At 45.5% G+C, this 27724-nt stretch overlaps 2 protein-coding genes across 3 annotated transcripts; one reads left to right on the top strand and one right to left on the bottom strand.

The window, feature by feature from the left end:
- Positions 1 to 314: 314 nt before the first annotated feature.
- gpr3 (G protein-coupled receptor 3) lies at positions 315 to 3201 on the bottom strand. The gene is made up of 2 exons (XM_055876504.1): positions 2797 to 3201; positions 315 to 1829 (listed from the first exon to the last, which is right to left on the bottom strand). The coding sequence occupies exon 2, from the start codon at positions 1809 to 1811 to the stop codon at positions 810 to 812; it is 1002 nt and encodes a 333-aa protein (XP_055732479.1). The 5' UTR covers positions 1812 to 1829; positions 2797 to 3201; the 3' UTR covers positions 315 to 809.
- Positions 3202 to 10902: 7701 nt separating this feature from the next.
- cd164l2 (CD164 sialomucin-like 2) lies at positions 10903 to 26906 on the top strand. 2 transcript variants are annotated; one of them, XM_055876503.1, is made up of 5 exons: positions 10903 to 11354; positions 15293 to 15379; positions 15551 to 15628; positions 15858 to 15890; positions 16581 to 18173. In XM_055876503.1, exons 1-5 carry the CDS (start codon positions 11267 to 11269, stop codon positions 16733 to 16735), a joined length of 441 nt encoding a protein of 146 aa, XP_055732478.1. In that variant the 5' UTR covers positions 10903 to 11266; the 3' UTR covers positions 16736 to 18173. The 2 variants fall into 2 exon arrangements, 1 of the variants encoding a protein (XP_055732478.1); XR_008754130.1 differs by lacking the exons at positions 10903 to 11354; positions 15293 to 15379; positions 15858 to 15890; positions 16581 to 18173 and adding an exon at positions 26027 to 26906 and having other exon boundaries at positions 15464 to 15628.
- Positions 26907 to 27724: the final 818 nt, after the last annotated feature.

Genomic DNA, 27724 nt, shown 5'->3' with positions numbered 1-27724 from the left:
ACACATTGGTTGAACCAACGTTATGTCCACGTCCTTTCAATTAAATTACACCGAACCAACGTGGAATAGATGTTTAATTGACGTCTGTCCCAGTGGTTGAAATGGAACCCACAGGGAAAAAGAAACAGAGGGTGACACAGAAACCCAGAAAGTCCAGGCAGAAATGACTGAGAGCGGCCTCAACTGGTGTGACCTGGGAAAACTTGCTCCAAACCGAGATGCAGGACAATTGTCAACAGGCTTAAGTCAAGTACGTCTGTGTGTGTGTGTGCGCATGCATGCGTGCGAGTAGAAAGAAGGAGACTCCACTTCACTTTTAGTGCAAAACAAAGTCGTTTTTATTTAGGAAGTAGAAAAAGACAACATTCATACATTTTATTTAAAAAAACATTGGCAAACTCAAACCTTTTCAGAGATAGCTGACGTACCTTTTACAGTATTAGTGCAAACCCTCTATAAGAGTTTAAGAGTCCTTCAAGTTACTCTGCATTTGACCTTTGGATCACCGACAGCAGCATAGTATAGTCCCACCAAGGACCCAGATGAATTACGATAGTTGCTCCTCTGTGATTGCATCAAGAGTGGATTGTCTTCATGTTAGTTGAGGATGAGGCACATGTTGAGATGAAACAGTACATCAGGTCTCACAGCCAATGACAGAGCTTATTCCAGCTGACTCCAAGATGGCTGCCTTCTGGAACACTACATTCTGATTGCCTATCTGAAGTGCAAGTGATGATGATGATGTGCAATTTGTATGCGTTACAGTTATATGGGACAGTATGTGTGTGTCTGTGTATGTCTCCATCCTACACGTCAACAGGCCTGTGTGTGTTGTGTGTGTGTCTGTGAGGACAGCAGGCGTGCAGCAGCACCTTGCGTATGTCTTTGTTCCTCAGGCTATACAGCAGAGGGTTGAGCAGAGAGTTCCCTGCCGCCGGCACTAACGTAGCGTACGTATACAGGGGCGAGCTAGATGCATCGCCCAGCAAACCGTAAAGGGCGAAGGGCGTCCAGCAGCTGACGAACACGCCGAGGACTAACAACAGCCGAGAGAGGCCCTTCCCCTGGCCCCCGTGCTTGCTCTTGTACGATTGGTCATCAGGCAGGAAGTGCCTCTGCGTGGCGATGGCGTGAGCATGCCGCCTAGCGACGCGGCAGATCCCGGTGTATAGCTGCAGCGTTACCATGACGACCAGCAGGAAGCCGCCACAAAGCAACGACAGGTACGTCCGGGTCAGGGGTCGCGCCACGGAACAGGATGTGATGTCATTGAGGCAGTGCCACCCCAGCATCGGGCCCGAGCCGATCAGACATGACCCCAGCCAGACGAGTGCCAGCAGACCAGCGGCGCATCGACACGAGTGGCGGGAGCCGTAGGTCAGGGCGTGGCTTAGCGACAGGTAACGGTCCAGCGCCACGCCCATCAGGCTGAGGAGGGAGGCGGTCAGTGATGTCGCCAGAAGCCCTGATGTCATCAGATCTGACCAATCCGTGGGCTCCAGACAGAACAGGAAGAGGAAGTGCAGGATCAAGGCCACGCCTGCAAGCAGGTCGGCCAATGCCAGGCTGGCGAGGAGCAGGAAGACAGGGGCACGGAGAGAAGGCGTGGCCAAGATGGCCGCCACTACAATGGTGTTCTCGGACACAATGAGGGTTCCGGAGACGCACAGTACCACTCCCCATAGGCTGAGAGGAGAGGCCTCAGGAATGGTTGTGGGATCTGATTGGTCCAGCTGGGAAACGGGCGAAGTCATCTCTGAACCTGAAGACTCCTCAAACCAGATGTCCGAGTCATTCTGGGTCATCATGGGTCACACACACGACACCTGAGAGAGAGCGAGAGAGAGAGAAGACAGAGATGTTAACAAACAATGTCACGGAACTAATAGTAGCAAGTCTCCCTCTCCCTCTGTTCCTGCATGTGATTTGTTATTGTTACTTAACAGCAGCAGACAGACACCCTGTACTGGGGCTGCATCTAGTCTCCAGTAGCTTCCTCTCCTTATCTCTTCTCCTGCATCTCAATAGTCTACAGTAGCTTCCTCTCCTCGTCTCTTCTCCTGCATCTCAATAGTTTACAGTAGCTTCCTCTCCTCATCTCTTCTCCTGCATCTCAATAGTCTCCAGTAGCTTCCTCTCCTCGTCTCTTCTCCTGTATCTCAATAGTTTACAGTAGCTTCCTCTCCTCGTCTCTTCTCCTGCATCTCAATAGTTTACAGTAGCTTCCTCTCCTCTCCACTTCTCCTGCATCTCAATAGTCTACAGTGGCTTCCTCTCTTGGGTCTTAGGCCACTTTGGCATCTGCCAAAAGGTCTGGGCATTTATGGCACAGGAAGTAGTGCACTTGAACCACAGTGATACTGGTTCATCTCAAAGGAGAGACTTTGCATGCTCCTCACATTACTATGGGACCATTCCATTTCATTGCCTGATATCTACTCTTCTCTCTCCAAAGTGTACACTTGTTCACTCCCCTCAAGCAATGTAAGAGATATGTGATGAAGAAGCCCTGTCTAGCCTATATGTATGTCTAGCCAATGCTTTTAAATATACAAGGGGGAGTGAACGAGTACACACTCCAGGGAGAAAGTGGAGAAGACAGAATTGGAATGCAGTCCTTCTGGTGTCTCCTCTCCACTCTTCTCTTATTGTGCCGTGTGGAGTGTTGTGTAACAGTTGCCCACTAGCTTGGAAAACCATGTTCTCATGCTTTATCTCTGATATAAATTTGGGTTTACATACACATGACATACACTGCCCCCACACACAGACAGACACTACAGAAGATCTTACCTTCTAACAAGACCTTGATCACGATTCTTTCAAATCAGCTCTGTTGACAGAGAATCCAGGAGACTGTGATGCTGTCTGTGTCCAGCTTGTCTCGTGGTATATGATGGTTGGTAATATCTCAGTAAGGCTTGTCTGTCCCCATCAGAGTAATAACATATCCTCCTTGCGATTAGGTTGTCTCCGTTTCTCCGGTGGTGAACACCGGAATGACTGGATGGATCTCCTGCGCGAATGTTCCTTCACTAGGGAAGGTCTGACTGACGTCAGTTGTGGCAGGCTTTAGCCAATGAGGCGCTCGGAGAGACGGGAGTGTGGGGTGGGATGGGGGGCTCCTGTAGAGTAATTTCATTCAGAAAAATGCGGCAGCTTCCCGCCCCTCCCACTGCGGCTTGCCTCGCGCGCAACTTTTCCTTAAAAATGTCGGACAGGCGCTTCCGAAACACTCGATCGCACGCACGCACGCACGCACACAAACACGCACACACCGCAGTAGAGGTTCTTGTAAGTGTAAATGGTTGAGAGCGAGAAAAGGGCGTATGGGGGGGGCTCGCACCTAGAGGAGCTGTCCAAGGTTCTGAAACGTAGTTGTATGCTAGAATTTGCTTGCATAATCGATTGTTGTCATTTATTTTTTGGTGGTATTGAATAAGACTATAAGAAAATATTTGAGATCATATGTCTAATTCTCTGCAGAATTAAAAAAAGTTAACAAAAACGTGTACGTCATTCAATAAGCAAGAGCAAAATAGGATCTAAGTGCATGAATAGCCTACATGCAGTGTCCTAAGGTGAGTCACTGGCTAAGCACCCTTTGTCTCGGATGAATCATACATGATCATTTCGTGACCTAAATGCGCAAGACATAGTTCTGAGATATTGAGCATCAAAGTTTTCACATCCCAGAATTCAAAACTGTTTTGTAGTGGGTTTTTTTCTTTCTTAAAGGTACCTAAAGTGCAGAGTATCAATATCTTGTAACATTTGTAATCCGTTTTTTAGGGGGATGCAATCGCAGATGGATTCTGGCTCCGAAATGTCAGTCTGGGTTCAGCTATAAGGTTCTATCTGACACTTCTGAATTAGACATTAAGACATTAAGACAACTGTAGCTATTTGAATACATAAATTATATAATAACACTATTTTACCAAGATAGAGTCAGAGCACATTAAGAAATGTATTATGATCGTCAGACGAATTACTGTCGTCACTGAACAACGTGACAACATCAACTTTCTAGTTCTTCATTTTTTCACTTAAAAATGTATTTTTTCAAACATCTATCTTCACAGATATATGAAGAACCATCTAAAGATCAATTAAATATGACTATACATTTTTTTAAATGTCAGATAGAACCTTATAGTCCCAAGGTCTCGATTTGAGAAAAAGTACGTAGACTATATATCTATCTCTCTCGAGGCCTACATGTCCTTGGGTGTTTTGAAAGGCACGAAATTGAACATGTATAGGTTTACTATCTATTTTGAAACATGAACAGCTGATTAATGTTGATTAGTTAACGATGTGGGCTATCTGATGAGAGATGATTGATAGATATATCTGGGAAACCCGGTCATGGATGATTTACCTGGCAACTGAGATTCTCGGTTTCCCCGGTAATACAAAACAGCGTGCGTGGGCTGCAGTGGTTGCTGCAATGTGTCTACGTGATTACGCACGGGCCACGGCACTGCGCAGAGAGGGGGACACTCATTTTGTCGTTGACATAGAACCATGTAAGGAAACGGACTTCCGGTTCTCTTTGGGAGAAATGTATAGCATTACGTCATTTACACATTAGAGGGAAAACTGAGAGAGGGAGATATTATAGTTCAGCCTATTATATGACACTGAACAAAAAATATAAAGGCAACATGCAATAATTTCAAAGATTTTACTGAGTTACAGTTCATATAAGGAAATCAGTCAATTTAAATATATTCATTAGGCCTTAATCTATGGATTTCACATCACTGTGAATAGATATGCATCTGTTGGTCACAGATACCTTAAAAAAAAGGTAGAGGCCTGGATCAGGGGTTCATCTGTGAAGAGCACACTTCTCCAGCGTGCCAGTGGCCATCGAAGGTGAGCATTTGCCCACTGAAGTCAGTTACGACGCCGAACTGCAGTTAGGTCAAGACCCTGGTGAGGACGATGAGCACGCAGATAAGCTTCTCATCTGAGATGGTTTCTGACAGTTTGTGCAGAAATTATTTGGTTATGCAAATCCACAGTTTCATCAGCTGTCCGCATGGCTGGTCTCAGACGATCCCGCAGGTGAAGAAGCCGGATGTGGAGGTACTGGGTTGGACTGGTTACACGTGGTAAGGTGAATGCACCAATTTGTAAGTCGCTCTGGATAAGAGCGTCTGCTAAATGACTTAAATGTAAATGTAAATGTAAATGTTTGCAGTTGTGAGGCCGGTTGGAACTACTGCCAAATTCTCTACAATGATGTTGGAGGTGGAAATAAACATTAAATTATCTGGCAACGGCTCTTTTATTTTAGCTCATGAAACATGAGACCAACACTTTTCCATTTTTGTTCAGTGTACTTCAGCCCTCTAGACGTCACAGAAATTGGATGGAGTGTTGCACCACAGTAACCCGATGAGCTAAAGCCTAGGCAGCAACAAGGGGAGCTTACGCAAGTGTTCATGTTTCAGGTATGATTAACCTCCTAATCAAGTATGTGTGGTTCACGAACCACCTCTGTTACACTACCTTTTAACACATAGATGGGCTAGATAGAGAGGAGACAGGCGGTTAGATCTGCTCCTTACAGTCTGACTGCCCTCAGGTGGGATTTATGAGCTGTTAACGGGAAGCTCAAGCTGGTGCTCATGTGACTGCGGAAATTCCTCGGTTATCTAATAGGCACACATACTGCCTCTCCCCCTACACACACACCCATACACACCTCTTTGACGCTCCAGCACAAATCGATGTGTGAGAGGAGGGAGAGGATGGAGAGGAGGAGAAGGGAGAGGAGGAGAGGAGAGGAGAGGAGAGGAGGTTGGGTTGTGTGTGTGGGAGGAGTGTATGTGATGGAGAAGGCATGTGTTTGTATGAGGTGAAGGTGACAAGTGTTTATTCAAATCAAATGTATATATAAAGCCCTTCTTACATCAGCTGATATATCAAAGTGCTGTACAGAAACCCAGCCTAAAACCCCAAACAGCAAGCAATGCAGGTGTAGAAGCACGGTGGCTAGGAAAAACTCCCTAGAAAGGCCAAAACCTAGGAAGAAACCTAGAGAGGAACCAGGCTATGAGGGGTGGCCTGTCCTCTTCTGGCTGTGCCGGGTGGAGATTATAACAGAACATGGCCAAGATGTTCAAATGTCCATAAATGACCAGCATGGTCAAATAATAATAATCACAGTAGTTGTCGAGGGTGCAGCAAGTCAGCACCTCAGGAGTAAATGTCAGTTGGCTTTTCATAGCCAATCATTAAGAGTATCTCTACCGCTCCTGCTGTCTCTAGAGAGTTGAAAACAGCAGGTCTGGGACAGGTAGCACGTCCGGTGAACAGGTCAGGGTTCCATAGCCGCAGGCAGGACAGTTGAAACTGGAGCAGCAGCATGGCCAGGTGGACTATGGACAGCAAGGAGTCATCATGCCAGGTAGTCCTGAGGCATGGTCCTAGGGCTCAGGTCCTCCGAGAGAGAGAAAGAAAGAAAGAGAGAAAGAGAGAATTAGAGAGAGCATACTTAAATTCACCCAGGACACCGGATAAGACAGGAGAAGTACTCCAGATATAACAAACTGACCCTAGCCCCCCGACACATAAACTACGGCAGCATAAATACTGGAGGCTGAGACAGGAGGGGTCAGGAGACACTGTGGCCCCATCCGATGATACCCCCGGACAGAGCCAAACAGTAAGGATATAACCCCACCCACTTTGCCAAAGCACAGCCCCCACACCACTAGAGGGATATCTTCAACCACCATCTTACCATCTTGAGACAAGGCCGAGTATAGCCCACAAAGATCTCCGTCACGGTACAACCCAAAGGGGGGTGCCAACCCAGACAGGAAGATCACGTCAGTGACTCAACCCACTCAAGTGACGCACCCCTCCTAGGGACGGCATGAAAGAGCACCAGTAAGCCAGTGACTCAGCCCCTGTAAAAGGGTTAGAGGCAGAGAATCCCAGTGGAGAGAGGGGAACCGGCCAGGCAGAGACAGCAAGGGCGGTTCGTTGCTCCAGAGCATTTCCGTTCACCTTCACACTCCTGGGCCAGACTACACCCAATCATATGACCCACTGAAGAGATGAGTCTTCAGTAAAGACTTAAAGGTTGAGACTGAGTCTGCGTCTCTCACATGGGTAGACAGACCATTCCATAAAAATGGAGCTCTATAGGAGAAAGCCCTGCCTCCAGCTGTTTGCTTAGAAATTCTAGGGACAATTAGGAGGCCTGCGTCTTGTGACCGTAGCGTACTTGTAGGTATGTACGGCAGGACCAAATTGGAAAGATAGGTAGGAGCAAGCCCATGTAATGCTTTGTAGGTTAGCAGTAAAACCTTGAAATCAGCCCTTGCCTTAACAGGAAGCCAGTGTAGGGAGGCTAGCACTGGAGTAATATGATCAAGTTTTTTGGTTCTAGTCAGGATTCTAATCAGGATTCTAGCAGCCGTATTTAGCACTAACTGAAGTTGCCTAGTTTATTGACTTAAAGCATTATTCATTGCAATGTGCGTGTGTCACTCAACATGTTAATTATACAGTTAGAAAGCAATGTATTGTCACGACTCCTACCGAAGGTGGCTCCCCTTCCTGTTCGGGTGGCGCTCGGCGATCGTCGTCACCGGCCTACTAGCTGCCACTGATTCCTTTTTCCCCTTTCTGTTTATTGGTTTCACCTGTTTGTGTTTTAGGCTGATTAGTCAGGCTTTATTTACCAGCAGGCCCGCCTACTGGTGTGCGGGATTGTTTCGTGTACGTGTGTACATGTCTGTGTGTTACGGGTTCCCCATTTTTACGGGTTTTGCTGGACTGTTTAAGTTCTCCGTGTTTAGGGCATTTGTTTTGGTGTGCGCCCTTTGGTTCGGGGGGTTGGCTTATGTTCATCGTTTTTTGTGCATTAAAAATTATAGCACTAACCTGAACTCTCTGCTGCCTGCGCCTGACTTCTCACCCACTACACCCCGGTCGTTACAGAATCCGCACCTTCATGGAGTCAGCAGGAGCAGCTGCCAACCCCCTTCCATCGATGGAGGAACGTGTCCTCCATCACACCACCGTTCTCCATCGGATAGGATTGGCGATGGATCAAATGTTGGAGAGAATGGACCGATGGGAGAGGAGTGGTCTCCTCTCTGCCCCTCCGGTTCCTCCATCGATGGATCCACCTTCTCCTCCCTCCGCGTCCGGCTCCGGCGCTCTCCGTCTTGCGCTCCCGAGGGATTATGATGGAGCAGCGGCTGGGTGCCAGGGGTTTTTGCTCCAACTTGAACTGTACCTGGCGACCGTGAAGCCAACTCCATCGGGAGAGGAGAGTGTGAGTGTCCTCGTCTCCTGCCTGACGGGTCGTGCTCTGGAGTGGGCCAACGCGGTCTAGACTCGGCGAAGGAGCACTACCCAGAACTACCCAGGTGAGCGACTGTTTCATCTTAGGCAGGAGAAGAGGAGCGTGCAGGATTTCGCGTTGGAGTTCCGGACCTTGGCCGCTGGGGCTGGGTGGAACGACAGGGCCCTGATAGACCACTACCGATGTAGTCTCCGGGAGGACGTCCGCAGTGAGCTAGTGTGTCAGGACGCCGCTCTCTCCCTGGACGAACTAATAGACATGTCTATCCGGCTGGACAATCTGCTGGCTGCTCGCGGGCGTTCAGAGAGGGTCCTGTCCGTTCCACCGCCTAGCACTCCCGCTCCCATTCCTATGGAGTGAGGGGGGGCCGTGCCGAGGGGTACCGGAGGAGGAGGCTCCTCCTGCACCAGCTGTGGTCGGAGAGGACACACGGCCGATCGGTGCTGGGGGGGCCCCTCTGGGAGTCGAGAGCGCAGGCGGAACACTTCTCGGTCACCCCAGGTGAGTCAGCACCAAACTCACTCAGAACCCCCTGTTGGTCACATGTTTGTCTTGATTTTTTTCCCTTTACTTTTTTCCCTCTTCCCAGCATAAGGCGCTAATCGATTCAGGTGCAGCTGGGAACTTTATGGATCGCGGACTCGCCATTAAGCTGGGTGTTCCGTTAGTGCCGATAGATTCCCCCTTCCCCGTGCACTCCCTAGATAGCCGACCATTACGATCAGGGGAACACTACGGTCTTGGTTGTTGTGGATCGGTTTTCTAAGTCCTGTCGTTTCCTCCCATTGCCCGGTCTCCCTACAACCCTACAGACTGCGGAGGCGCTATTTACCCATGTCTTCCGGCACTACGGGATGCCGGAGGACATTGTCTCTGATCGGGGTCCCCAGTTCACGTCCCGGGTATGGAGGGCGTTTATGGAGCGTCTGGGGGTCTCGGTCAGCCTGACCTCCGGTTATCACCCCGAGAGTAATGGGCAGGTGGAGAGAGTGAACCAGGAGGTGGGTAGGTTTCTGAGGTCGTATTGCCAGGACCGGCCAGGGGAGTGGTCTAGGTACGTCCCATGGGCGGAGTTGGCCCAGAACTCACTCCGTCACTCCTCGACGAACCTATCACCATTTCAGTGTGTGTTGGGCTACCAGCCGGTCCTGGCACCTTGGCATTCGAGTCAGACCGAGGCTCCTGTGGTGGAGGAGTGGGTACAGCGCTCCAAGGAGACCTGGAGAGCCGTCCAGGAATCCCTCAAACAAGCCAGTGGACGGCAGAAGAGGAGTGCTGACCGCCACCGCAGTGAGGCCCCCGTGTTTGTACCGGGGGACAGGGTGTGGCTCTCGACCCGAAACCTACCCTCCGCTTGCCCTGCCGGAAGCTGGGGCCGCAGTGTGTGGGGCCCTTCAAAGTCCTGAGGAGGATAAACGAGGTGTGTTATAGATTACAACTCCCTTCCTATTATCGCATTAACCCCTCGTTTCATGTGTCTCTCCTCAGGCCGGTGGTAGCTGGTCCCCTGCAGGACGGTGAGGTACCGGAGGTCCTCTGGACATCGAGGGGTCCCCGGTGTATACGATACGGGCCATTCTGGACTCGAGACGCCGGGTGAGGGGCCTGCAGTACCTCGTGGACTGGGAGGGGTACGGTCCGGAGGAGAGGTGCTGGGTACCGGTGGGGGACATCTTGGACCCGTCACTGTTGAGGGATTTCCATCGCCTCCTTCCGGATCGCCCTGCGCCTCGCCCTCCGTGTCGCCGCGCTGCGGGAGCCCCACGTCAGGGGGTGGTACTGTCACGACTCCTACCGAAGGTGGCTCCCCTTCCTGTTCGGGTGGCGCTCGGCGGTCGTCGTCACCGGCCTACTAGCTGCTACTGATCCCTTTTTCCCCTTTCTGTTTATTGGTTTCACCTGTTTGTGTTTTAGGCTGATTAGTCAGGCTTTATTTACCAGCAGGCCCGCCTACTGGTTGTGCGCGATTGTTTGGTGTACGTGTGTACACGTCTGTGTGTTACGGGTTTCTCATTTTTATGGGTTTTGCTGGACTGTTTAAGTTCTCCGTGTTTGGGGCATTTGTTAAGGTGTGCGCCCTTTGGTTCGGGGGGTTGGCTTATGTTCATCGTTTTTTGTGCATTAAAAAGTATAGCACTAACCTGAACTCTCTGCTTCCTGCGCCTGACTTCTCACCAACTACACCCCGGTCGTTACATGTATAGACAGGAATTAACAACACATTGTATATATACACCACATAAATACGCATTTGACAAAATACACATGTCATTGTGTGACAGTGTCTATACAGTTCCTGTAATATCTGTGTTGGAATGATAATCAGCGTTTGTGGGCACAGCGTGTGTGTGTGCACATTCCTGTGTGTGTGTGTGTGTGTGTGTGTGTGTGTGCGGGCATATGAGTGTGTGTTTGTGTGCCTGTGTGTGTGCTTGCGAGCATGCTTTTGTATGTGTGTGTGTCCTGGGGCTCTGAGGTAAAAAGGTGTCAATCTGTCTCAGTGGTGTGGGTTTCAGGGTGGTGGGGAAGGGGAAGGGGAGGGGGATGGCTAGGTAACCAAGTAGACTAGGGTCGAGTTACACCGGTTCCTGTCTCTCTCTTTCCCAAATGCAGATAACTCCTCTCCTCTTCATTTAATATTTTCTAAAGCTAGAACCCCATTTATGTTTTGTTGAGTTTGAGTCCTCTGCAAGGGAAGCAATCTACAACCAACTGAAAAGTACTTAGTCCTCCATTTGGAATATTCTGAAACATTCTGGAACCTTCTGGAACCGTTTAGAATCTTATGATCCCTGTTGACATCTTGAAGCCACCTGAGGAACTGAAGCTATTTTTTTGTTTTTCTCTGACTAGTCTGTGGTCTCTACCTGTCTGTACTAGTCTTTGCTGGTCTGTACTAGTCTGAACTGGTCTGTAGTGGTCAGGATGCGAGGGTTAGAGCTAAAGGCCCCCGGTGCAGCGTTGCTGGTCCTCTCAGTGGTGAGCACCTCTCATTGTCAGTCGGACTCTTCAGGTAGGTATGTATGGGAGCATGTTTGTGTGTGTGTGGTCTGTCACCCTTTGAACTTTCTGATTCTCAACTTTGGCCCCTCTGTTCTTTTTGGCCCCACTTCCATTTATAGTATTGTTTCCAACCTTCCCTCGACTCCTTCCCTTGTCTCCTATTCTTCATGACATCTCATTTAAAATGACATGATATGTGTAAGCAAATTAAACATTGTTAGTTTGGTAAACAATGCTCAGACCCCCTAAATGCCTAGGGTTTAGCTCAATGAGTTAAGCTCAATGCCTAGGGTTTAGCTCAACCGCTAGGGTTACACTCAATGCCTAGGTTTTAGCTCAATAACTAGAGTTTAGCTCAATGTCTAGTGTTGGGATTAGCTCAATACCTAGGGTTTAGCTCAATACCTAGGGTCTAGCTCAATGAGTTTACCTCAATGCCTAGGGTTTAGCTCAATATCTAGGGTTTAGCTCAATACCTAGGGTCTAGCTCAATGAGTTTACCTCAATGCCTAGGGTTTAGCTCAATACCTAGGGTTTAGCTCAATACCTAGGGTCTAGCTCAATGAGTTTACCTCAATGCCTAGGGTTTAGCTCAATGAGTTTAGCTCAATGCCCAGGGTTTAACTCAATACATAGGGTTTAGCTCAATGCCTAGGGGTTAGTTCAATGCCTAGGTTTGAGCTCAATATCTAGGGGTTAGCTCAATGCCTAGGGTTTAGCTCAATGCATAGGGATTAGCTCAATTCCTAGGGTTTAGCTCAATGCCTAGGGTTTAGCACAATGCCTGGGGTTTAGCTCAATGCCTAGGGTTTAGCTCAATTTCTAGGGTTTAGCTCAATACCTTGGGTTTAGCTCAATGCCTAGGGTTTAGCTCAATCCCTAAGTTTTAGCTCAATGCCTAGGGTTTAGCTCAATGACTGGGGTTTAGATAAATACCTAGGGTTTATCTCAAGGCCTAGGGTTTAGCTCAATGCGTAGGATTTAGCTCAATATGTAGGGTTTAGCTCAATGCCCAGGGTTTTGCTCAATAACCAGGGTTTAGCTCAACGCCCAGGGTTTAGCTCAATTCCCAGGGTTTAGCTCAATGGCTAGGGTTTAGCTCAATGGCTAGGGTTTAGCTCAATAATTAGGGTTTAGCTCAATAACTAGGGTTTAGCTCAATGCATAGGATTTATCTCAATATCTAGGGTTTAGCTCAATGTCTAGGATTTAGCTCAATGCCTAGGGTTTAGCTCAATGCCTAGGGTTTAGCTCAATATATAGGGTTTAGCCCAATACCTAGGGTTTAGCTCAATTCCTAGGGTTTAGCTCAATGTCTCAGATTTAGCTCAATGTCTCGGATTTAGCTCTTCGTCTAGGTTTTTTCTCAATGTGTAGGGTTTAGCTCAATCCTAGGGTTTAGCTAAATTCCTAGGGTTTAGCTCAATACCTAGGGTTTAGCTCAATGCCTAGGGTTTAGCTAAACTCCTGGGGTTTACCTCAATGTCTATGGTTTAGCTCAATGCCTTGGATTTAGCTCAATGATTAGGGATTAGCTGAATTCGTAGGGTTTAGCTCAATTCCATGGGTTTAGCTCAATACCTAGGTTTTAGCTCAATGCCTAGGGTTTAGCTCAATATATAGGGTTTAGCCCAAATACCTAGGGTTTAGCTCAATGTGTAGGGTTTAGCTCAATCCTAGGGTTTAGCTCAATTCCTAGGGTTTAGCTCAATGAGTTTACCTCAATGAGTTTAGCCCAATGCCTAGGGTATAGCTCAATGCCTAGGGTACAGCTCAATGCCTAGGGTTTTGCTCAGAACCTAGGGCATAGCTCATTGCCTAGGGTTTAGCTCAATTCCTAGGGTTTAGCTCAATGTCTCGGATTTAGCTCTTCACCTAGGTTTTATCTCAATGCCTAGGGTTTAGCTCAACTCCTGGGGTTTAGCACAATGTCTAGGGTTTAGCTCAATGTCTAGGGTTTAGCTCAATGCCTTTGATTTAGCTCAATGATTAGGGATTAGCTCAATTCGTAGGGTTTAGCTCAATGCCAAGGGTTTAGCTCAATGAGTTTAGCTCAATGCCTAGGGTTTAGCTCAATACCTAGGGTTTAGCTCAATGCCTAGGGTTTAGCTCAATGTCTAGGGTTTAGCTCAATTCCTAGGGGTTAGCTCAATTCCTAGGGTTTAGCTCAATACCTAGGGTTTAGCTCAATGCCTAGGGTTTAGCTCAACTCCTGGGGTTTATCTCAATGCCTTGGATTTAGCTCAATGATTAGGGATTAGCTGAATTCATAGGGTTTAGCTCAATGCCAAGGGTTTAGCTCAATGAGTTAGCTCAATGTCTAGGGTTTAGCTCAATACCTAGGTTTTAGCTCAACACCTAGGTTTTAGCTCATTGATTAGGGAGTAGCTCAAATCCTAGGGTTTAGCTCAATGCCAAGAGTTTAGCTCATTGCCTAGGGTTTAGCTCAATGAGTTTAGCTCCATTCCTAGTGTTTAGCTCAACACCTAGGTTTTAGCTCAATTCCTAGGGTTTAGCTCAATGTCTCGGATTTAGCTCTTCACCTAGGTTTTATCTCAATGCCTAGGGTTTAGCTCAACTGCTGGGGTTTAGCACAATATCTAGGGTTTAGCTCAATGTCTAGGGTTTAGCTCAATGCCTTTGATTTAGCTCAATGATTAGAGATTAGCTCAATTCGTAGGGTTTAGCTCAATGCCAAGGGTTTAGCTCAATGAGGTTAGCTCAATGACTGGGGTTTAGCTCAATACCTAGGGTTTAGCTCAATGCCTAGGGTTTAGCTCAATACCTAGGGTTTAGCTCAATACCTAGGGTTTAGCTCAATACCTAGGTTTTAGCTCAATGCCTAGGGTTTAGCTCAATGTCTAGGGTTTAGCTCAATGCCTAGGGTTTAGCTCAATTCCTAGGGGTTAGCTCAATATATAGGGTTGCGTATATTGTCTCAGATTTAGCTCTTCACCTAGGTTTTATCTCAATGTGTAGTGTTTAGCTCAATCCTAGGGTTTAGCTCAATTCCTAGGGTTTAGCTCAATACCTAGGGCTTAGCGCAATGCCTAGGGTTTAGCTCAACTCCTGGGGTTTATCTCAATGTCTATGGTTTAGCTCAATGCCTTGGATTTAGCTCAATGATTAGGGATTAGCTGAATTCATAGGGTTTAGCTCAATGCCAAGGGTTTAGCTCAATGAGTTAGCTCAATGCCTAGGGTTTATCTCAATACCTAGGTTTTAGCTCAATATCTAGAATTTAGCTCAATGCCTAGGGTTTAGCTCAATACCTAGGGGTTAGCTCAAAACCTAGGTTTTAGCTCAATGCCTAGGGTTTAGCTCAATGTATAGGGTTTAGCTCAATATATAGGGTTTAGCCCAATACCTAGGGTTTAGCCCAATGTGTAGGGTTTAGCTCAATCCTAGGGTTTAGCTCCATTCCTAGGGTTTAGCTCAATACCTAGGGTTTAGTTCAATGAGTTTAGCCCAATGCCTAGGGTATAGCTCAATGCCTAGGGTACAGCTCAATGCCTAGGGTTTTGCTCAGGACCTAGGGTATAGCTCATTGCCTAGGGTTTAGCTCAATCCCTAGGGTTTAGCTCAATGCCAAGGGTTTAGCTCAATGCCAAGGGTTTTGCTCAATGCCAAGAGTTTAGCTCAATGCTTAGGGTTTTGCTCAATGCCTAGGTTTTAGCTCATTGATCAGGGATTAGCTCAAATCCTAGGGTTTAGCTCAATGCCAAGAGTTTAGCTCATTGCCTCGGGTTTAGCTCAATGAGTTTAGCTCCATTCCTAGTGTTTAGCTCAACACCTAGGTTTTAGCTCAATGCTTAGGGTTTAGCTCAATGTCTAGGGTTTTAATGACGCATTGATTCCTGTTATGAGGAAAGCAGAGGTCCGCCCTGAGTGTGTTTATTTGTGTTATTCTGCCCTGGCTGATTGATTGACAACTGTTGCCTCCGATAGACTGCTCCCAGGCTGAGTCATGTGACCTGTGTGTCGGAGACTCCACCCTAAACCTGACTGGTTGTGTCTGGAGGGTCTTCGGGAACAGTGAGACACACACACACACACACACACACACACACACACACACACATTTAATATAAATCGGATCCCTTGCTGTAGGTAAGACAACCCTCCAGGTCTTTACCAGATTATTCAATTATTCAGTGTGTCAGGATCTGACCTACACACACACACCCTCCCTCCTCTCTCTCGTAGGTAATGATACTGGGTGTGTATCCGATCAGGATGATTCTCAGAACTGTAATGTGACAAACGACCCAGCCATGTGCACATGTGAGTCACACACACACACACACACACACACACACACACACACACACACACACACACACACACACACACACACACACACACACACACACACACACACACACACACACACACACACACACACACACACACACACACACACACACACACACACACACAAAATAGACAATGTGAGTAAAAACAATTTGCTAAACAACAATAACATTGATTACATTTCCTTATGTGTTTTTAGTCATAGAGATAGCGGAAGAAGGTGAAGGGGACTCATTCCATCACTTCATCCATCCCTTATTGATCTCTCTATTATTACTCATCCCTTTCCCCCTCTCTCTCTTCCCATATCTCTCCTTCTCCCCCCCTCCCTCCCCATATACAGTGGGGCAAAAAAGTATTTAGTCAGCCACCAATTGTGCAAGTTCTCCCACTTAAAAAGATGAGAGAGGCCTGTAATTGTCATCATAGGTACACTTCAACTATGACAGACAAAATGAGGGGAAAAAATCCAGAAAATCACATTGTAGGATTTTAATGAATTTATTTGCAAATTATGGTGGAAAATAAGTATTTGGTCAATAACAAAAGTTTATCTCAATACTTTGTTATATACCCTTTGTTGGCAATGACAGAGGTCAAACGTTTTCTGTAAGTCTTCACAAGGTTTTCACACACTGTTGCTGGTATTTTGGCCCATTCCTCCATGCAGATCTCCTCTAGAGCAGTGATATTTTGGGGCTGTTACTGGGCAACACAGACTTTCAACTCCCTCCAAAGATTTTCTATGGGGTTGAGATCTGGAGACTGGCTAGGCCACTCCAGGACCTTGAAATGCTTCTTACGAAGCCACTCCTTCGTTGCCCGGGCGGTGTGTTTGGGATCATTGTCATGCTGAAAGACCCAGCCACGTTTCATCTTCAATGCCCTTGCATCGAAAATGTCCCACTGTATCTCCCCCTGCCAGATGAGTCTCCTCCAGAGCCATCAGAGTTCTCCCAGGCAGGCTTTGACATGTCCAGTTTCATAGGAGGCATCATCCTGGTGCTGTGTGTCCAGGCTGGGGGATTCTTCGCCATGCGCTTCTTCAAGAAAGATACCACCTACGACCCCGTGTGAGTGTGAGTGTGTGTGTGAGTGTGTGTGTGTGTGGTGTGTGTGTGTGGTGTGTGTGTGTGTGAGAGAGTGAGAGACAATTAGGCAACAACAAATTCAATTCCTTTTAGACAACTTCCTGGACAAAACGTTTCACTGTAATACTGAAGGTGTAAACTTAACAGTAGAAAACCTAAACAGTACATTTGACCTCAGCTTCACTATCAAATCTAAAAATGTCAAACAGAAAACCGAAGAAAATGAACAACAATGACAAATGGTTTGATGAAGAACGCAAAAACCTAAGAAAGAAATTGAGATACCTATCCAACCAAAAACATAGAGACCCAGAAAACCTGAGCCTACGCCTTCACTATGGTGAATCACAAAAACAATACAGAAATACACTACGGAAAAAGGAGGAACAGCACGTCAGAAATCAGCTCAATGTAATTGAAGAATCCATAGAATCTAACCACTTCTGGGAAAATTGGAAAACACTAAACAAACAACAACATGAAGAGTTATCTATCCAAAACAGAGATGTATGGGTAAACCACTTCTACATTATTTTTGGCCCTATAACAAAGAATAAACAGCAAAAAAATATACATGATCAAATACAAATCATAGAATCAACTATTAAAGACTACCAGAACCCACTGGATTCTCCAATTACTTTGAATGAACTACAGGACACAATACAAAACACTCCAACCCATAAAGGCCTGTGGTGTTGATGGTATCCTCAATGAAATTATCAAATATACAGACCACAAATTCCAATTGGCTATACTTAAACTCTTTAACATCATCCTTAGCTCTGGCATCTTCCCCAATATTTGAACACCAAGGACTGATCACCCCAATCCACAAAAGTGGAGACAAATTTGACCCCAATAACTACCATGGGATATCCGTCAAGGGCAACCTTGGGAAAATCCTCTGCATTATAAATAACAGCAGACTCTAAGCACTGAGCAAATGTCAAATTGGCTTTTTACCAAATGACCATTGTTAGGAATTTTGTTAATAAATAGTTAAAACAAATTCTAGCTTTAGATAAAACTATAACTAATTGAACTCTGCATGCCTGGTGAAAAGAGATTTGTGTTGTGGGTCATAAAATAAGCAGAAAGGGTCATTAAACTATGGTTGAACTGACCCAACTTAGCCCTGAGGTGTTTAGATAAGGCTGTGGGTAACTTTTTAGGTCTTCCATTATCTTGAGTTGCCTGCTAAAGTGGTAATAAATTATAGTGAGCCTTCAGGATAATTGATTATATTATGTGTCATGTGTGTGTGCTGTGAAGTTGGAATGAACTTTTGAACCTGTTTTCTATTTGTCAGGACAATGAGATTTATTCTGTAACCTATGACGTCATATCTTGTATATAAACCTGTGTTTATGATCAAATGGCAGCGTGCTCCGAGAATAAACACTATTATCTAATTTTAATAAGACTGTATCCTGTCTATTTTATGTTAATAAGTATCTTACAAATTCTTATAAATAGACAGATTGAATTTAATGAATGAGTATATTAGAGGAATTATTTAATTCCACTAACACCATATGACAGACCACGTATTCACCATGCACACCCTAATTGACAAACAAACAAACCAAAACAAAGACGAAGTCTTCTCATGCTTTGTTGATTTTTTGGGGGGCATGAGTGTCTGCTATACAAATTGATGGAAAGTGGTGTTGGGGAAAAAACGTGACGTGACTATCATTAATGTGATGACTGCTATTTACTGAATAATTACCAACTACGTTGACGTATTACTCAATTAAATTAATCATGTAACAATTAACTCATTCGGAATTTGGGGCACCACGGGAACAGTTGTTTACCGAGTTACTATCTCCTGAATTAAACTCTAAAGATGATCTAAATATCTCTTACATCAATAATAGTCCATTATTAATTATTACCTCAGTCACATTCTGAATGTCGCATAATCCTTGGATATCTGCACGAACTCTAACCTAAGTGATGAATCAGCGATACACAAATTGGTTAAATTATTTATTAACTAACTAAATCATCACACCAAATACGTAAACACAGACAGCATAGGTTATTGATTACATACATAATACAATGAAAACAGGTCCCTAGTTGACTAACAAAAGCATGACCGTTTGGTTACGCAATGGAAAGGGAGGGACAAAGAGTCAACTTATCATACATATGGAAACTGTGCTCACCGTAACCAGAATATTTAGCACACTAACAACCACAGAAATGCAATATATATTTACGTGTAGATGGCTTTCTCTGTCGTCACCACTCGATCCATCTATGTGAAGTGGTTTGATGTAAGTCTCTGTTTGTCCACCAGAGGTCACAATGTCCTTCTTAGCTGTAGACTTCTTTTGTTCTGGAGTGTTCATTAGAATAGGTACTTCAGATGTACCACACACAGTGTTCTGAGGGATCTACTTATTTAACAATGCAAGTCTGTTAAGAGCAAATTCTTAATTACAATGACGGTCTACCAGGGAACAGTGGGTTAACTGCCTTGTTCAGGGGCAGAACGACAGGTTTTTACCTTGTCAGCTCGGGGATTCAATCTAGCAACCTTTCGGTTACTGTCCCAACGCTCTAACCCCTAGGCTATCTGCCGCCCCTTCTTCTCTCTTGTCTTTGGTCAAAATGTCCTAGACTACTTTACATGCACGGCTGCAGACGGTGCATGTTTTGGTCTAGTTTACAAAGTTCTAAACATTTCAACGTGTGAACCACGGCCTCACGTTCTCTGGTCTCAATGGTTGATTATTCAGGGTACAGCTAGGACCACAGCAACCCGGCATGTTTTGGTCTAATATACATTTTGTTAAGTCCTTTTAAGCACTCTGGTCTTAGGGGCATTCCAACATGCCGACACAATGTCTGTGCTCACGTGGGCGTGGTTACTGACTGGGCCTATGTTTATATAAAAAGTAATTATCTCATTTAGAAGGCTAAAATCACATTTCTATATTTTCAAAAATAGTTTCATATTTAATCATGTAATTTTTTATAACATGTAGCTGTAAATCTGACATATACAGTGTGAAAGCTCTTAAAGTTACAATATTTCCGTGATCATTTTAATGACATCACAAAATATACATTCATTTTCCATATTCCATCTCTCATCATTCGGATGTTGAAATATATTGTCCCAGTGTCCATTGTTTGATGTTGAAATTTTGGCGGCAAAGTCTCTCTGTCTAACAAAGAATTTTCGGTCTTCCCATACTGCAGAGCCAAAGAGAAAGTGTCTGCAAGGTATTTAAGTCATAAAACAGGCCAAACTCCCCCCCTCTCCTCTCCTCAAACATTTGCCTAGTTGATGGGTCCTTTTGATCCTCACCAAGGAGAGAGAGAGTCATGACACATACGACATTATAAAATCCATGTACACAAACAACAAGTGTGCGGTTAAAAGTTATTTCCACAGGGCCGTGGGGTGAGACAGGGATGCAGCTTAAGTCCAACCCTCTTCAACATATATATCAACAAATTGGCGAGGGCACTAGAACAGACTGCAGCACCCGGCCTCACCCTACTAGAATCTGAAGTCAAATGTCTACTGTTGCTGATGATCTGGTGCTTCTGTCCCCAACCAAGGAGGGCCTACAGCAGCACCTAGATGCTTCTGCACAGATTCTGTCAAACCTGGGCCCTGACAGTAAATCTCAGTAAGACAAAAAATAATGGTGTTACAAAAAAGGTCCAGTTGCCAGGACCACAAATACAAATTCCATCTAGACACTGTTGCCCTAGAGCACACAAAGAAGTATACATACCTCTGCCTAAACATCAGCGCCACAGGTAAATTCCACAAAGCTGTGAATGAGCTGAGAGACAAGGCAAGAAGGGTCTTCTATGCCATCAAAAGGAACATAATGTAACATTGGGCGCTGAGAGCTGAGAAGCAAGTTCAGGGAGTGAGTGTTTTAACAAACACAACATAATACAACATAAGAAACACGAACAACGCACAGACATGAAACAGAAACAATAACGCCTGGCGAAGGAACCAAAGGGAGTGACATATATATAGGGAAGGTAATCAGGGAAGTGATGGAATCTAGGCGAGTCTGATGATGCGCAGGTGTGCGTAATGATGGTGACAAGTGTGTACCATAACAAGCAGCCTGGTGACCTAGAGGCCGGAGAGGGAGCACACGTGACAGCACCCCCTCCTCTACGAGCGACTCCAGCTGCCGGACGCCGACCAAAATGACGATCCCGGGGATCAGGAGCGGACCAGTCACCTCTGCTGAGGCGCGGGAAACCTGTCAGTCCGGCTGAGAAGCGGGAGCATGGCGACCAGAGCCCTGGAGAGAAAGCATACGTGACGGTACCCCCTCCCCGGCGCGTTCGGCTCCAGCCACAGGACGCTAACCAAAGGGATGATCCCGGGGATCAGAAGCGGACTGGTCACCCCTGCTGATGCGAGGGAACCTGACAGACCGGCTGAGGCAGGGGATCCTGGCGAGCCGGCTGAAGCAAGGGAGCGTGGCGATCTGTCCGAGGCATGAGAGCCTGTAGCGGTTCCCGGACCCGACGTCATTCCCGCTGGGGGGAAGGGAAAAAATACTCCCTGATTGTCACGTTCCTGACCTGTTTTCTGTTGTTTTGTATGTGTTTAGTTGGTCAGGACGTGAGCTGGGTGGGAATTCTATGTTGTGTGTCTAGTTTGTCTGTTTCTATGTCAGCCTGGTGTGGGTTCTCAATCAGAGACAGATGGTAGTCGTTGTCTCTGATTGAGACTCATATATAGGAGGCTTGTTTTGTGTTGGGGGTTTGTGGGTGTTTGTTACCTGTCTCTGTGTTTGTGTTCTGCACCAGATAGATCTGTATCGGTTTTGCACATTTGTTATTTTGTATGTTGTTTGTAGTGTTTCACTTGTGTTTATATTAAACATGTTTAACACTAGCCGCGCTGCACTTTGGTCCTCTCCTTCACCCCTGGAAGAAAACCTTTATACTGATGCTTCCCTTAGGTGAGACGTTATTTTGTAACGTTGTTCGCTGAGAGCCGGGAAGCAAGTTCAGGGAGTGAGTGTTTTAATAAATAAACACAACGTAATACAAAATAAGATCCACGCACAGGCATGAAACAGAAACAATAACACCTGGAGAAGGAACCAAAGGGAGTGACATTTATAGGGAAGGTAATCAGGGAAGTGATGGAGTCCAGGTGTGCGTAACAATGGTGACAAGTGTGCACCATAACGAGCAGCCTGGTGACCTAGAGGCCGGAGGGAGCACACCTGACACATAGAATTCGACATACCAATTATGATCTGGCTAAAAAATACTTTAATCATTTATAGAACCCATTGCCCTTCATGGTTGTGAGGTCTGGAGTCAGCTCACCAATCAGGAATTCACAAAATGGGACAAACACCAAATTGAGTCTCTGCATGCAGAATTCTGCAAAAATATAATCTGTGTACAACGTAAAACACCAAATAATGCATGCAGAGCAGAAATAGTCCGATACCCGCTAATTATCAAAATCCAGAAAAGAGACGTTAAATTCTACAACCACCTAAAAGGAAGCGATTCCCAAACCTTCCATAACAAAGCCATTACCTACAGAGAGATGAACCTGGAGAAGAGTCCCCTAAGCAAGCTGATCCTGGGGCTCTGTTCACAAACAGACCCCACAGAGCCCCAGGACAGCAGGACAATTAGACCCAACCAAATAATGAGAAAACTAAAAGATAATTACTTGACACATTGGAAAGAATTAACAACAAAACACAGCAAACTAGAATGCTATTTGGCCCTAAACAGAGAGTACACAGTGGCAAAATACCTGACCACTGTGACTGACCCAAACTTAAGGAAAGCTTTGACTATGTATAGATTCAGTGAGCAAAGCCTTGCTATTGAGAAAGGCCGCTGTCGTGACTTTACTTTCTTTAATCTGATGACTGTTATTTATCTAATCAACTAACTATGTTTAATTGTTACCCAATTAAATTAATCATGTAACTATTAACTCATTAGGATTTGGGATCACCACGAGAGTGGTTCTTTAAAGAGTTACCATCTCCCGAATTAAACTTTTAAGGTCTTTATCTATCACATCCATAAACAGTTAACTTATTAATCATAACTTTGTATCCTCCTTGCATCTGAAAATACCCGGCCTTACTTATGATTCAATACTACATAAATTGGTTTAATTATTTATTTACTAGCTAACTAAAATATAAACATACACACTTAATACATTAGAAACAAATCCCTAGTGGACTGACACAATATGCCGGCTTGTTACAAAAGACATGGAGAGAGCAAGAGATAAAGACACTTAATTTTGGTACATTTTAGAAACTACTCTCAAAGTAATCATATTCTTTGCACACAAATTGCCGCCTGTTTGGAGTAAGAAATCATGAATGTATTTACGTGTAAATGCCTTGTTTCACTGTGTATTTCTGATGGAACCAGGCCTTCTTGGAAAAGGTGTTGGAACTTTTTGTGGCACGCTTGTAAAGCTCTGATTGTCCAAAAGGGGTCCCCACCCATCTCTTCTACTGTTGTTCTCCTCTGCTGTCGTCCGGTATCTGGCGATCAGTCGTGTAGTCCTGAACAGAGCTACAGAGCTCACTCTACTTCCACTTGCTTTGGAAGATGATTCTTTGAAGATAGGCTAGCTAGCCGTGTCAATGGCTCTCAGTGGGGTGATGAAAGTAGCATACTACGGTAGTTTGAAGAGAGTAGTAGAATGTTCCCACTTCAATGAGCTTTTCAAGATATTTTACTTAGGACAGCTAATCAGCCATACCAGTGATTGTCTGGGAGGTGACTTCATCGTCTCTACCTCGTGTTGAGATTTCAGAGTTCTAACCACTCTGGACGTGAGCTGCAGCGCAACGTCTTTCTGGTCTGATATGTTAATTCTTAACTCATCATTTTATACAGTTTGTTCAAAAGGGGTGCTTCATGAGGCTGACACGCTCTCTGACCTCACTCAAGGGGGTGGTGACTACTTACTTGTACAAAGTTATAGAAACAATTTCCTCTTATAGTTTCTAAGATCACATCCCTCTCTAAACAAAAACACTTTATAATTGTTCCTATTTCATACACAACGTAGAGGATTGAAACTTCACACATATAGTGTCTACTTTTCAAGTTACAATATTTCCTTTATGACATTTTTAATGACATCACAAAATAACAACCAAATGACATTAGTGGTCTTTGGATCGCCTCTGTCCATTCCCCACGTTCTATGTTAGAAATATTGTTCCAGTATTCGCTTTAGAACATGTTAGAGTTATGGAGGGAAAATGTCTGTGAAACAAAGGCACATTCCTGTGTGAATTTTTGGGAGGGATGTTCTCTGGGCTGTCAACCCCCCACCAGTTCCCTCCTTCCACCCTCTGTGGGTGAGAGAGGGTCTGGTTGAAGTTATCCATTGCAAATCAGATCTGACCCATTCAGATCCTCACAGGACAGTCATGACACCGCCGTAGACAGACCTGGCTCTCAAGAGAAGACAGGCTATGTGTACACTGCCCACAAAATGAAGTGGAAACTGAGCTGCACTTCCTACCCTCCTGCCAAATGTATGACCATATTAGAGACACATATTTCCCTCAGATTACACAGATCCACAAAGAATTCGAAAAACCCTAACCCTAACCCTGGGTCTCGACCCCGCTATGTGCAACTGGGTCCTGGACTTCCTGACGGGCCGCCCCCAGGTGGTGAGGGTAGGAAACAACATCTCCAACCCGCTGATCCTCAACACTGGGGCCCCACAAGGGTGCGTTCTCAGCCCTCTCCTGTACTCCCTGTTCACCCATGACTGCGTGGCCATGCACGCCTCCAACTCAATCATCAAGTTTGCAGACGACACTACAGTGGTAGGCTTGATTACCAACAACGACGAGACGGCCTACAGGGAGGAGGTGAGGGCCCTCGGAGTGTGGTGTCAGGAAAACAACCTCACACTCAATGTCAACAAAACAAAGGAGATGATCGTGGACTTCAGGAAACAGCAGAGGGAGCAGCCCCCTATCCACATCGACGGGACAGTAGTGGAGAAGGTGGAAAGTTTTAAGTTCCTCAGCGTACACATCACAGACAAACTGAAATGGTCCACCCACACAGACAGCGTGGTGAAGAAGGCGCAGCAGTGCCTCTTCAACCTCAGGAGGCTAAAGAAATTTGGCTTGTCACCAAAAACACTCACAAACTTTTACAGATGCACAATCAAGAGCATCCTGTCTGGCTGTATCATCGCCTGGTACAGCAACTGCTCCGCCCACAACCATAAGGCTCTCCAGAGGGTAGTGAGGTCTACACAACGTATCACCAGGGGCAAACTACCTGCCCTCCAGTACACCTACACTACCCGATGTCACAGGAAGGCCAAAAAGATCATCAAGGACAACAACCACCCGAGCCACTGCCTGTTCACCCCGCTATCATCCAGAAGGCGAGGTCAGTACATGTGCACCAAAGCTGGGACTGAGAGACTGAAAAACAGCTTCTATCTCAAGGCCATCAGACTGTTTAACAGCCATCACTAACATTGCGTGGCTGCTGCCAACATACTGACTCATCTCTAGCCACTTTAATAATAAAAAATTGGATGTAATAAATGTATCACTAGCCACTTTATATAATATTTACATACCCTACATTACTCATCTCATATGTATATACTGTACTCTATACCATCTACTGCATCTTGCCTATGCCGTTCGGCCATCGCTCATCCATATATTTTTATGTACATATTCTTATTCATTTCTTTACACTTGTGTGTATAAGGTAGTTGTTGTGAAATTGTTAGATTACTTGTTAGATATTACTGCATGGTTGGAACTAGAAGCACACGCATTTTGCTACACTCACATTAACATCTGCTAACCTTGTGTATGTGACAAATACAATTTGATTTGATTTGAAATGGCAACCAGTGAAGAACAACACCATTGTAAATGCAACCCATATTTATGTTTATTTCTTTTCCCTTATGTACTTTAACTATTTGCACATAATATAACATTTGAAATGTCTTTATTCTTTTGGAGTGTAATGCTTACTGTTAATTTGTATTGTTCATTTCACTTTTGTTTATTATCTACTTCACTTGCTTTGGCAATGTTAACATATGTTTCCCATACCAATAAAGCCCTTAAATTGAAATTCAAAAATTGAGAGAGAGAGAGAGAGAGAGTGTGTGTGTTTGCACCACAGTGACATCTAGAGAGCTGAAGTAATATAATAGGCTGAACAATAATCTCTGTCTCTCTTTCTGTCTCTCTCCCCTCCACAGAGAGCAGCCAGCCTAGAGGAGAGGAGAGAGAGAGAAGAGGAGGACAGTGAAAGATGGAGGGAGGGATGAGGGGGGAGCTGTGACTCACCATGCTGTCACGATGCTTTGTATGACGTCAATCTACCATACTCCAGTGTGTGTGTTATACTTGTTTGTGTGTCCCAGATGTGCACCTGTCGGTCGTTTTGTTTGTTTGACTAACCGTCCATTATGTTGTGTAACTCCTGTTTGTGTGTGTGTGTGTGTGTGTGTGTGTGTGTGTGTGTGTGTGTGTGTGCCCATGTGTGTGTGTGTATTCCCTTTTTCCTGTCAGTTGGCCTAAATGCCTTCTGAATTTACAGTTGGCAAATAGTATTGTCTTAGAGGGTTGTAGTTATGTGAATGTCTAATGATTTTCAATCGTGTTTAAACATGTTCGTTAATTTGTGTTGTTGAACTGGTTTGGCTTGAGATGCATTCAGGAGGGAGGGATCTGGGATCTGATCTGTTGTTGTGTTGTTTATGAAAATAAAGATGATGCAAAATAATAGGTGTTTATGTGAGTGTGTGTGTGTGTGAGAGAGAGAGAGAAATAAAGAGGGAGAGAGTGAGTTAAAAAGGAGTGTATGTGTGTGTGTGAGAGAGAGAGAAATAAAGAGGGAGAGAGTGAGTTAAAAAGGAGTGTGTGTGTGTGTGTGTGTGTGTGAGACAGAGAGAGAGAGAGAGAAATAAAGAGGGAGAGAGTGAGTTAAAAAGGAGTGTGTGTGTGTGTGTGTGAGAGAGAGAGAAATAAAGAGAGTGAGTTAAAAAGGAGTGTGTGTGTGTTTAGATGTGATGATACGGATATGAAGTGACATTGAGCTGGGTGTGTCTGGGTTCCTCAACATGAGGATAGTAGAGCTGGGTGTGTCTGGGTTCCTCAACAAGAGGCTAGTAGAGCTGGGTGTGTCTGGGTTCCTCAACATGAGGATAGTAGAGCTGGGTGTGTCTGGGTTCCTCAACATGAGGCTAGTAGAGCTGGGTGTGTCTGGGTTCCTCAACATGAGGCTAGTAGAGCTGGGTGTGTCTGGGTTCCTCAACATGAGGCTAGTAGAGCTGGGTGTGTCTGGGTTCCTCAACATGAGGATAGTAGAGCTGGGTGTGTCTGGGTTCCTCAACATGAGGATAGTAGAGCTGGGTGTGTCTGGGTTCCTCAACATGAGGATAGTAGAGCTGGGTGTGTCTTGCTTCCTCAACATGAGGCTAGTAGAGCTGGGTGTGTCTGGGTTCCTCAACATGAGGATAGTAGAGCTGGGTGTGTCTGGGTTCCTCAACATGAGGATAGTAGAGCTGGGTGTGTCTTGCTTCCTCAACATGAGGCTAGTAGAGCTGGGTGTGTCTGGGTTCCTCAACATGAGGCTAGTAGAGCTGGGTGTGTCTGGGTTCCTCAACATGAGGCTAGTAGAGCTGGGTGTGTCTGGGTTCCTCAACATGAGGATAGTAGAGCTGGGTGTGTCTTGGTTCCTCAACATGAGGCTAGTAGAGCTGGGTGTGTCTGGTTTCCTCAACATGAGGATAGTAGAGCTGGGTGTGTCTGGGTTCCTCAACATGAGGCTAGTAGAGCTGGGTGTGTCTGGGTTCCTCAACATGAGGCTAGTAGAGCTGGGTGTGTCTGGGTTCCTCAACATGAGGATAGTAGAGCTGGGTGTGTCTGGGTTCCTCAACATGAGGCTAGTAGAG

This window comes from Salvelinus fontinalis, chromosome 22, assembly GCF_029448725.1.
Source record: "Salvelinus fontinalis isolate EN_2023a chromosome 22, ASM2944872v1, whole genome shotgun sequence".
NCBI lineage: Eukaryota > Metazoa > Chordata > Actinopteri > Salmoniformes > Salmonidae > Salvelinus > Salvelinus fontinalis.
The sequence above is the reverse complement of the archived record's forward strand: the minus strand, read 5'-3'. Positions and strand labels throughout refer to the sequence as shown.

Coding starts and splice junctions, on each gene's coding strand:
- gpr3 (XM_055876504.1), bottom strand. CDS start 1,811: ATGATGACCCAGAATGACTCGGACATCTGGTTTGAGGAGTCTTCAGGT.
- cd164l2 (XM_055876503.1), top strand. CDS start 11,267: ATGCGAGGGTTAGAGCTAAAGGCCCCCGGTGCAGCGTTGCTGGTCCTC. Junction 11,355..15,292: donor TTGTCAGTCGGACTCTTCAG/GTAGGTATGTAT, acceptor TGCCTCCGATAG/ACTGCTCCCAGGCTGAGTCA. Junction 15,629..15,857: donor CGACCCAGCCATGTGCACAT/GTGAGTCACACA, acceptor ATGTGTTTTTAG/TCATAGAGATAGCGGAAGAA.